An 11,938-nucleotide genomic window follows, 5' to 3' on the forward strand; every position below is an offset into this window, starting at 1 on the left:
TACATTTTCTGTACCAAACATATATGAAGACCAACATGGGAACTATAATAATGATGGCAAATGAGAAAAATGGTCTCCTTCCAATGCCAACTAAAGTGGAGTACATACTGTAAGCAATGGAACAAAATATGTTCCGAACTATTTATACACAAATAGTTGTATTAAATCTGGCATTCAACTCTTTCCATTTTCATTAAGCAACATCAAACTAAAAAGCACTTTAAACAGATTCCACTAAAGAATTTTGCTACATTGGTATCCCTTCTCTCTCCTCTTTTCCTGTCAATGTTCAGCTGTCATATCTATTGCCAGACAGGGACTACAGAGGGAAAATAGCCTCTTGGCTAACACTGGCACATTTACAGAAATGTTGATTAATGTGCACTGTCCCTGTTAAAATAAATACATTTTAAAACGTTTTTTAAAAAAGGCAAAAAACAGTAATCATTTTTTCTTTCTGAGGGAAATATGATCTTCAGCTGCTGTGTATTATCATTAATAAAACAGCTTTCTAGAAACGTTATCTTATTTGCTTCTTCTTTGTCAAATTAAACCTGATGATTCATAAACATTTATTATTTACAGGATAATCTCACTGACATCTGTTCCTGTATGAATATTTAACCACTGTCCCATTGCTTTGCAGGGACTCCTGGTGGCAATTATATTCTGTTTCTGCAATACTGAGGTACATTAAAAGGGATCATACAATAAATACAAGATCATGTTAATATTTATATTGAAGATACTGCATGTAACCTCTAATTACTAAAACGTAAACTAAACTAAAACCAAACTCTTGACGTCCAGGCCCAGACAGCGCTGCGGAGGAAGTGGCATCAGTGGAAGTCTGCCTGGGGTAAAACCGGCTGGGGAGACACGCCCATGAGCCACAACCACTTCAACCACCACAACAACTCCTCCTTCACCGAAACCAGCCGCGCCACCATCAGCTTGGAGGACGCTGCAAATTGGAAACGAGACGAAAACAGCCACTTCCTGTCCCCGGAGCAGGAGAAAGCCAACGGGCAGCAGAAGACAAGCAGCAACGGAGAAGCGGACATGCTCAACAAGTTGGAGACCACCGATATCTGACCGGAGAAAGGTGGTGGTGGTGCCAAACACAAACACACAGTCACAAAAGATAAAGGACTTGGGTGTATTTTCAAAATAAAGGTTAACTGATTGGGAAATGATCAGTAAAGCACTTAAAAAAAGCATGTGATGTTCACAAACACATATTTGTTATAACTCCAGTTTATGGACACTAATGAGCTGATCAGAAAAATATATATTTATATCATGGTGTCACCCTGTAATCTTAGCATAGTTTTTGCATACATGTGTTTTGTTCTGTGGCTGGGATGAAGTCCACTTATGTATTTGATTTATTGTTGAACTTATTTCCTCTTAAATTTCAAATCTAAAAACTGCCATTTTGAAAGGACAAATGCATTCATGTTTGTGTTGCATTGCAGTATGGAGCTTTTGAATACTTTACATGTGAACCACTGAGACCAATGAATGTCATAGCCAACCGATATGATATGTTCCTTCACATGCTTAACCTAGAAAATATAATCTAATCATTACTGGACTGCGTCAAAAAGGCCAGCATTCACAATTAGCTAGCATTAGCTAAAGCTAAAATTGCATTTACCATATTTTACTGATATTTCCAAGCTGTTATCTGAAGCTAACACATGTCAATTTTGTCAAACCCAGTTATTCCATATAACTAAATGATACAGTAGTAAATTCCATTAATGATGGGGAAAACATTTATGCTAATATTAACTTTAACTGAGTTAAGCAAAATAGTGATAGCTACTGTATCATCTCAGCGTAGAACTCTGATGGAATTCATGTTATTTGTTGAAGTTAAGTTTCTTTAAAATAAGGTTTTTATTTTGAAATGTATTAAATTGTAAATAAAGATATTAATTATATTGGTTTTAATATCAACATTAATTGGAGGAACTCAAACTGACAGACCAGCCCTTTTTCCTACAAAATTATGTTCCCATAGACCCAAAATGCAATATTATTATGAGGTAAACATTGTTTCTCCTGCGTTACGGTTGCAGTTTTAAACACGTAGTTAAAGTTAACCAAACAAATGTGCAAAAAAAACAACTTGGTTAGTTTTAGTAAAACATCATGGTTTAGCCTAAAATAAGTAATAAAGTAATTATTCATGTGCCAAATTAAAACTGTTCTTTTATGGCTGATAAACAGACTCCATCTGAACACTGAACATAGCTACTAAGATGAAAGGGCTTCTGACTTTCATGGTTTTTATACCAATCTCTATTAAATCTCTCCTTAGAATAACATATTGGCTACATGACAGCTCAACTTGTAAAAAGCCTTTCTCTTTATATATCCGTAGTGTGTAGCTCATTTTGCGCCTCCTTTTATCCCAACTGATTTACTTCCTGGAACTAAAGGATGTGCTGAACATTTTTGGTTAAAACTCTCCTAATTCAAACTAGAAGAAAGCTTTAAGTGCAAGATAATTACCAGTGTATAGATAATAGAGCTCTTAAGTGCTGCAATAATTTCTCCAATTTTACTCCTTTACTTAGTTCACTAACAACATAGGGTTTTGGGGGATTTTGGCCAAAAAGTAGAGCACATTCATTAGATTTAGAAACACTATGATGTGTGAAATATTGTTTGCGAGCAGTGTGTTCACATTTGCTTTTTCAGGCAGTCCCTCCAGCTTTGTGACAATTAGTTGGGGAAAAGTTTCTTATTTAATTTCCAACAATCTTCACTTCTATTAAATGTTTTTTTCATGATGGCAAATCGTAATATGTGACAGAGCTACACATCTAAAATACCTTTTAAAAAATGTTCAAATCTAAATGTTGCAGACAGAAGACTGTGCCAAATTAGTAATACAATTAATTGTTCAGAACATTTCGCTTTCTTAATGCTTTGTCATGTTTTATATTACTATTTTGGCTGTTAAATTAGTCTGTTTCACTATTTCTAATTATTGTTACAATATTATTTTTTGCAAATACAATTCACTGCCACTTCAAAAATAGATATGATTTCATAGTTTTTTCATCACACATGTACCGTGCTGTATGTACACTAGCCTTTTCAGTTTCCACTGGAATACTGGGCAAGTCTTATTTTTGGCTGTACAGTCTTGTAACAAATGCATCCACATGTCACAACCATAGGTCACAACAGACTTTCGGGAAACAATTGTTCCAGTGTGGTCATACACATTGTGGTAAGAAAACAGCTGAGTATGAGAGAAGACTTTAAACAAAAGGGATACACTGTACACTTTAGCCTATGTGGCCCTCTAGGCAAACATCTGTTATGGACATATTTGTAAAGAATTTGAAAAAAACATTCCAATAAAACAAAAGTAATGTTCAATTCAAGCATATTACTGTATATATATATGTTTAACTCTGCCATTTATGTGTGGAAATAAAATTGTTTGAACATAAACCTGTGTTTTTCAGAATGATCGTTTAATATTTGCCACAAAATTATGTTCCAAGGTTGATAATTGTCTCAGTTACAGTACTTTAGGCTATTGCACTTACCACTGCTGCTTCATTGTTTCACACAGAGAAGATAAATAATTGGAATAAGTAGAAAGGTCACTTGAGGTCAGTATAATCCTTTACAAGGTTTTATGAGAAACATTGCTGGGCGTAGTAGGCTGTGTATCATCATCATTGGATTATCGGCAGTGCAAGCTCTTTAGGTAGGGTAGAGATGTAGCTTCTATTTATTAGCTGTTGGTCCAAACCTTCTCATAAGTAATTGTGCAGTACATTATTGATATGTCGTTTCACATAAACCGGAAAAAAAGAATAGTCCCACCGAGATTTGAACTCGGATCGCTGGATTCAAAGTCCAGAGTGCTAACCATTACACCATGGGACCAGATGGTATCGTCAGGATGGCCTGTCACAATATAATGTTATAACTATTTTAAATCCTCACATGACACGTACTTGTATTATATATGTTGTACACCTGCTTATACTCCGGGGTAAAACGCCGCAACTATAAGTACAATATGGATATTAGCTAACGTGGGCCAGTGCAGCGTCTGGAACCCTCGTTACATAACCAGAGTCTAGTTTAGCTTGTTGGCTAGCATGCTTAAGGTTAGCGCCCCATATGTGGCTGCGTAAATACAATATGTGGCCTCAGTTAAACAAAACAAAAAAGGTGCGGAGTGAATGTAGACCAATATTGTACCTAACTCAGTCTCTTACTGCAACATCGCAGTTAACTTAACCATCCTGGAACCTAAATAAGTAACTAACGTTGATGTTGAGGACATGCACGTATATGTATGAGGGCACGACGAGATAAGAGAGTACCCCTGAACAGTAATAAACCACGGTAACGTTGAGCTTTTATTATATTTTCAGTGATTGGCAAATATAAGCCTACTTGTATAAACGCTTCTACAATTTCTGTAACGCGTAACTAAGTACATTTACTCAGTACTTGTATTTTAAATGAGTATTTAGATGTTATGCTACTTTGAAGGACTGAAGTTACTCCAATAAATTGTGAGAGGGAAACGTTTGAACTTCTACTCAGTGTCACTGCATGTCTGTGACAACTAAAGTCACTCATAATTTTCTTTGCCAGTAACCAGTTAATAATTTCAGGCCCAGTACAACTTAAGTTTAGTATACAAGCGTTTAGGTTTCTACAAACCATATACAGGTTGTATTGGTGTGTGACCTATCTTGGGTATACTTTTGTATCTTTGCAAGAGTTATAGACAGGGGTGCACATAACTTTTTTGCCCTGGTTCTCAAAACTGCGATCAACTCAGACGTCTCTCGCATTTGCTTGGTCAAATGAGCAGCGCTTCATTTTTGAGTGCGCGATTAATAGCGTCTTTACGGTAATCGCCGAGAAGCGGCGCTGACGGTAGTACAAGAGCTGATGTTATATTATTTTGATCAATCAATCAATGATATTTGATGAGGGATAAAATGATTTTCATCTATAAATTCTTAATAAAGTACTGACTCAGTACTTGTTAGACTACTACCACAAATACAATGAAGTACTTTTACTGTGTAGCCTACTATTTGAGTAATACTCTGTCAAACTCCCCTCCAGAGTACAATAATGTATGTTTTCTGCCATCTTTGATGAGAGATCAAATTATTTGTTGCCATAAATTCTCAGTGAAAGTGGTACTGCTGGACAGAGTACTACTTGGACTACTGCCACAAGTACAATCAAGTACTTTTATTGTGTACTTTTTGAGTAATACCCTGTCAAACTCTCCTCCAGAGTACAATAATGTATGTTTTCTGCCATCTTTGATGAGAGATAAAATGATTTTTTGCCATAAATTCTCAGTGAGAGTGGTACCGCTGGACAGAGTACTACTTGGAGTACGACCACAAGTACAATCAAGTACTTTTATCGTGTACTTTTTGAGTATATACAACTGCAACGAAAATAACAAACACAATGGGATAGCCTTTTCAATTTCAAAGAACACAAATTGGGTTGTATTAACAAAAAACAACAATACTGAATAACAAAATGAATGCCGTGAATACACCGAAATACACATGTTGAAGCGGTTCGCTGCTGATTTGCTCCCATTTTTCACAATTTAAATAAAAATTCTAAGACTTATTTCTGTGCACAGAAATATATGCTCTTTCTTTCAACCCCCACAGTTGTATGTTGTTTGGAGTCACATTTTTCCTTTGCCAACATCATCCATCCATCAATCAATCAATCAATCAATGTTTATTTATATAGCCCAATATCACAAATGTTACATTTGTCTCAGTGGTCTTCACAGTGTGTACAGAATATCAGTATGACAATACGACACCCTCTGTCCTTAGACCCTCACATCGTACAAGGAAAAACTTCCAAAGAAAACCCAGTTTAAAGGGAAAAATGGGAGAAACCTCAGGGAGAGCAACAGAGGAGGGATCCCTCTCCCAGGACGGACAGACGTGCAATAGATGCCGTGTGTAAATTGAAAAGATAATACATTTGCAACATAGGTAGTCCAAATGTTTGGAAATGCATGTGTGTATAATAGGAAGATGAATCCACGAGGATATCCATCCAGGACCTATGATCCAGGACCACAGCCACGACTCAAGATCCAGCGCTCGCGATCCAGGACACAGGACCGCAGGATCATCCATGACTCCGGATCCCAGCGTATATAGACACCAAAAAGAAAGACATTTGGGGAAGCTGGGTTAATCGGAACATGAGAGTACACAGGTACAGACAGAGAGAAGGAAGAAGTAAGATGTCCCCTGACAAACTAAGCCTATATCAGCAAAACTAGGGGCTGAATCTAATCAGCCCTAACTATAAGCTTTATCAAAAAGGAAGGTCTTAAGCGCACTCTTAAAAACGGATAGGGTGTCTGCCGCCCGAACACAAACTGGAAGCTGATTCCACAAATGTGGAGCTTGATAAGAAAAGGCTCTGGCTCCCATTGTACTTTTAAAGATTCTAGGAACAACCAACAACCCTGCATTCTTGGAACGCAATGCCCTAGTAGGACAGTAGGGTATAATGAGTTCTTTAAGGTAAGATGGCGCCTGCCCATTAAGGGCTTTGTAGGCGAGAAGAAGAATTTTAAATTCTATCCTGTGTTCTATAGGGAGCCAGTGTAAGGCAGCCAGAACAGGAGTAATGTGGTCCCTTTTCCTAACTCTGGTTAGTACACGAGCCGCAGCATTTTGAATCAGCTGAAGCGACTTGATTGACTTCTTGGTGCCAGGTGTGTCTTATCAAGATGCTGATTAAACAGCCTGATTAACACAGGTGTGTGTTGGGCTGTTCACAATAAAAGGCTGCTCTAATAATGTGCTCTTGTTTCTTGCCACACCTGTCGGGTGTTGGATGACCTTGGCAGTTGAAACATGTTAAACAACAATACTGAATGTATTTTATTTTTTTTAGATTGTTTACTGGTTGGTGAGTTTTTTTCTGCTCATCTTGTTTTATTTTTTCAAATCATGTCAGCTGTTTTTTTCCTTTTTTTGTTTTTGTAGAGAAAATTCTGTGTACTGTATAAGCAAGTGGCCTTTTGACCTCATCTGTCATATATATATATATATATATTTAGTTTATACTGCTTTTCGTGGGCGCAAATAAAAATTGCTTTGAGGAATAAGCCTTTAGTGTGCACAATAAATGTCCTAGCTTTTGATTTCAACGTGTGATAAATTAAGAGCCGTTGAGTGTTTGGTTTATATTTTAATTCAGTGTACCAATCTTATCTTTTCATCCTTTTGGGCAAAACCATGCACTTGTTGGTCTTTTTTTCATTTGACCTAAACTGTGTCTACATTTGGTTGCATTATTCCTAACACCTGCAAATGGCGCTGCTGTAATTAAACCATGTTTTTTTTTCTTTATGGTGCGATACAAATGGAATCTAATCTAAAATAAACTGAGATTACCACGGTCACTGAATTTCTACCGAGCCCCCTAGGGGACATGGAGAAGAAAAATAATAATAACTCCACTCCATTGTTGTGGTTTCTGTGTTGCCGTAGGCTTTTGTGATAACTCGCAAAACATTATTTTTTTTTTGGTTCAAATTATTATACTAGATTTTACTTTGAGCTTGGCCTTAAATATAAATATATAACATCAGTGCTTGGCAATAGGCACGGGTTTCACACATAGACTGTATATATAAAAGGGTTTCACATAAGTGAAGACACCTCAAGAGAACACTCAGAGCGAGGGGACATGCACGTTCCTCTGAGCTGAGTTACTGACAGATTCGAATTTCGCGGATCAATAACTCATTAACATAACGTTGTAAAAATACAAACAACATGACTTTATAATCATAGCAAGGTAGACAACGAGTTACAGAGTCGTTTTTATCAGAACAGTTCGATACGCGCCGTCATCCGAGCTAAACAACAAGAATTGGTCACAATCCGCAGCTGGAGGAAGGAGAGGAGTGCTTAGGGACCGTCTACAAACTGCAACGGGGTTTTGCGATATCTCGCAAAGGGGTTTTGCGATATCTCGCAAAGGGGTTTTGCGATATCTCGCAAAGGGGTTTTGCGAGATCTCGCAAAACATTTTTTTTTTTTTCAAATAACTTTTTTTTTTCTTCTCCATGTCCGCTAGGGGGCTGCGTAAATTTCTGCGTTAAAGTTAGAAAAGCGTGATTGTTTTTCTGCTCTCCCTCTCTCCCAGCCTGCTAGCTCCATCAACCGCAGCTCATCGGAGGGGTTCTGTGAGGATACGTAAACCTAATGTCCCAGAGCTTAGTCTATATACTAACAGCTTAATACACGCACGCACGCACAGCACACACACACACACACACACACACACACACACACACACACACACACACACACACACACACACACACACACACACACACACACACACACACACACACACACACACACCCCCCCCACCCATCACAATCCCTAACACGTGAGCAGGGAACACCAATTTGACCCAGCGCTCCCAGACTCACATCTGACCGACTCTAGAGCATCGGTGGTGAATCAATGTCCAGCTGGACTTTGGATGCAGGAATGTGACTGAAATCAATCCAATAGCATGTCAGGTTTTCTGATTACACATGGACATCATCTATAGATGACCATACAGCCCCATATGTTGGAAGTAGGTCGAACACACGGAAACAAATGAATGTTGTGTTGCTGTTTGTTTTCTACTCCTTCGTATGGGATTTATAATTCCACACAATTATTCTAAACATTATTCTAAATAAGAGGTTCCTGACATGTTTGTTAATGAAAATGAAGCATTATCAATTATGTATTTGCTAATTTTCACACATTGAAGAACACAAATGGGAACATGGGATAAAACCAGACCCAAAAGCAAATACACGTTAGTTAGTCTGCTCCCCTGTTATCCCACTCTGTCTAATTTGGGCTAAATCCTATTTTAGAGATTATCTCACATTTTGTCTAATTGGAGTCAGTCAACAAACAGATTAAAAGGATTGTTTGGTAATCTATTTATAATTGTTGAAGTAATTTATACTGAATCAGTTGTTAAGTTCCATGTTTGCCACCACTACAGTTTGTTTATTGTATCTTCCTTGATCAGGATTCTACAGTAGTTTAAGGTAACTGCAACAAAGTGTATCAGTCCCAACAAACCACTTTTTTGGGGGTGGGGGGAGGGTCACTTGGAGTCTGCACTGCAGATTACCTTTTTGGTCCACTTTTAGATACTTTTGACATAAATCAGTTAACAAGACAAGTGTGAGTTTAAATATAAAACAAAAAAAATACTGCAATTCATTAAATAATAATTTGAAATCTAGACATTTGAGCACCAGACGAACGCAGCTAAGATGAGAACATATTTGTTAATTGTATTTGTGAAAAAAATCTATACATGTAAAGGTTAAGATTGATAATATTCTATTCATTACACACAAGATTGAAACCCGAAGTCGTTGTGTATGTGTTTTTGTCTTTCAAATACAGCAAATTCAGATACAAAGGATTCGTCAGGTCCACGCTAAAAAACTCACACAGCCGTCATTTTGTTAAATACTTTTATTATAGACAGGAGAATTAAGATAATAGTTACTAATTATACCCTGTTAAGATGTGTCAGCTGTAAACTGTTTTAAAAGATTCTTTAAATTCAGGACGCTCTCTCCCTAACACATTTAGTTTTATTATGTCAGTTTGGTTCAAGAAAGGCACTTGAGATTTCTCTATAGTCTAAACCAGGGATGGGCAACTTTGATGGTGGTGGGGGCCACATAATTTATGTACTGGCCACCATGGGGCCGCAGATTCACTTGGAACACACACACACATTCCATGTATTGTATGTCATTATTAACAAATATACTAACTCTGACATCTTCATTGACATTTTACAATCTTTCAGGGAACATCCTCTAATAAGGTCACAAAACAAATATCAGTTCACAGAAATGTTATTTGTGGCATGTTTGTATTGAACAGGTTATTACAGTGGAATACAACTATTTTAAAACTATTGGAAAGCACGGAAAATGTGTGTGCATTGAGATTATGCATTTATTTGATAATTTCAGTAAAAACTAACATTCATATTTCTCTTTTTGATTATAATACTGATGAACGTTCCGAAAAAAGCACTTTGGCAACTTACCACATACGTTTTAAAATGCTTAATAAGCACCGTAACTTTCATGATATCATTTCTCGGTCATAATCGATTGTTTCCGTGAACGGCCGACTGTTAAGTGACGGCAAATGCTGCGGCTGCAATGCATTGTGGGGCAGAATTTTCTCCTCTCCTTTCGGTAAGGGAGGTCCAGTGGTTCCTAAGCTAAAGGAGGTTATAAAGGAAGTTTGAAACCTCCTTTCCTTTCATTTAGAGAATTGGAACGGCACTTATCATGGCTGCCACTGAGGGACTTCTGGGTCATTTCACTTGGTTAGGAAGGTTCCTAAGCTAAATGGACTATTGGAACGCAACCCTGGTTTCTCCAAAATTACCTACCCCACCTTTAACGTCACAGCAGGCATAACAACAGCCGGTGTTTCTTGTGAGTGTTTTCCCGGGAAACACACACACAAACGCATCACAGTATTTCGCGGCATTTGGCTGCCGAACAAAATCATGTACGCAGCTCGCAACGTAACTAGGAGTCTAGTGGAAGATACTATAGGTACTCAGTACTTTAAGTAAAAAAATAAAAAAAATCTTATTTTTTTTAATTAATTACGTTGTTTATAAATTAATGCCGCAAAAAGAGGAGGTGGGGGCCGCCATTTGTCCATCTCTGGTCTAACCTGTAGTTGATAAGTAGTGGATTTTGTTTCCGTATGTTTCCTTATCATGTAACTTTTGTGTCCCCGTTTGCCCCTCTGAGTGTGTGTGTGTGTGTGCGCGTGTGCGTGTGCGTGCGTGTGTGTGTGTGTGAGTGTGTGGGCTCCTGGGTCCCTGGTTGACCTAAACAGCTGCCACCAATCTGCACTTCTCTCTCTCTCTTCGAACACACCTGCCTGCATCCTCTCTCCAGCATATCAAACAATCTCTTCTCACATTCTGTGCCAGATCATTATCCCAACTGCTGTGGTAGTCACACTCTTCAAGCCAACTGGGTAGGTTTTTATTTGTAATGTTGTTTGGGCACAAACTACTCGGTTGGTGTGTTTCCCCTCCATTTCCTGCAATCTTGTGAATTTCCGGCTCCACTTTCTGCAACAACTCATGGTGAAAAGTCCAAATATAATGGTTTTAGAAAGCAGTGAGGCTCTCTCTCTGACTAAAAAGAGGTACACCTCTGCTGCAGATACTGTAGGTAGGATTAGATTTCATTTTGTGCTAAACTCACAACTGTGTTGCCCTTCAGCTGACACCAGGAGCACCTCTTAAATGTCATACTAGGCAAGCATCAAGAGCAGAAGTATCCCATTATGCGGTTGTTAAAAAATATGTTTGGGTACAAAGGCAGAGCTTGTACAAAGTTGTACCCTACATGTCTGCGGAAAACAGAAAATGACATGAGGAAGAAGGCATTACAAATGAAGCCCTCATATGAACTTCAAAATCTTGGAAAGAACCTCAAATAACCCCTATTCATGTGTCCAGGTGTGCTTTCCAACAACCCCCACGTGGAAAGGCACTCCTTGTTTGCATTACAGCTGAAGTGTGTCCAAACATCAGCCATCTAAACTAGAATTAATGTTATTTCCCGCTGAAATGGTACGGTGTCTAGCTCCAGCAGTGCTGGTATCTCAACTGCACGGGAGGAAATGTAATGAAAATGAAAAACAAGATTGGTTGCATAATATGTTTTATGACTCATCCATCTATCAGTCCTGTAGTTGCATGTCTTTTGTTTTTAATGAGTTTGTTGAGTGTTGAACGTTTTTTTTTCTTGGAACTATCCAATGCGTTGCCATTAAATTCTCCA

The 11,938-nt window shown here is 38.0% G+C and overlaps 1 protein-coding gene and 1 non-coding gene across 2 annotated transcripts in view; one reads left to right on the plus strand and one right to left on the minus strand.

Moving 5' to 3' along the window:
- Positions 1-3,477, plus strand: part of calcrl2 (calcitonin receptor-like 2) — a 45,485-nt gene extending 42,008 nt beyond the window's left edge. Inside the window, exons 12-13 of the mRNA XM_034086632.2 lie at positions 647-688; positions 811-3,477. Of these exons, the coding sequence (XP_033942523.1) occupies positions 647-688; positions 811-1,095 (327 nt within the window). The 3' untranslated portion in view covers positions 1,096-3,477. The remainder of the gene's footprint in view (positions 1-646; positions 689-810) is intronic.
- A 372-nt stretch (positions 3,478-3,849) lies between these two features.
- On the minus strand, positions 3,850-3,921 carry trnaq-uug (transfer RNA glutamine (anticodon UUG)). Its single transcript has one exon. It is a non-coding gene; the product is annotated as a tRNA-Gln (tRNA).
- Positions 3,922-11,938: the final 8,017 nt, after the last annotated feature.

This window comes from Pseudochaenichthys georgianus, chromosome 7, assembly GCF_902827115.2.
Source record: "Pseudochaenichthys georgianus chromosome 7, fPseGeo1.2, whole genome shotgun sequence".
In the NCBI taxonomy this organism is placed as follows: Eukaryota; Metazoa; Chordata; class Actinopteri; order Perciformes; family Channichthyidae; genus Pseudochaenichthys; species Pseudochaenichthys georgianus.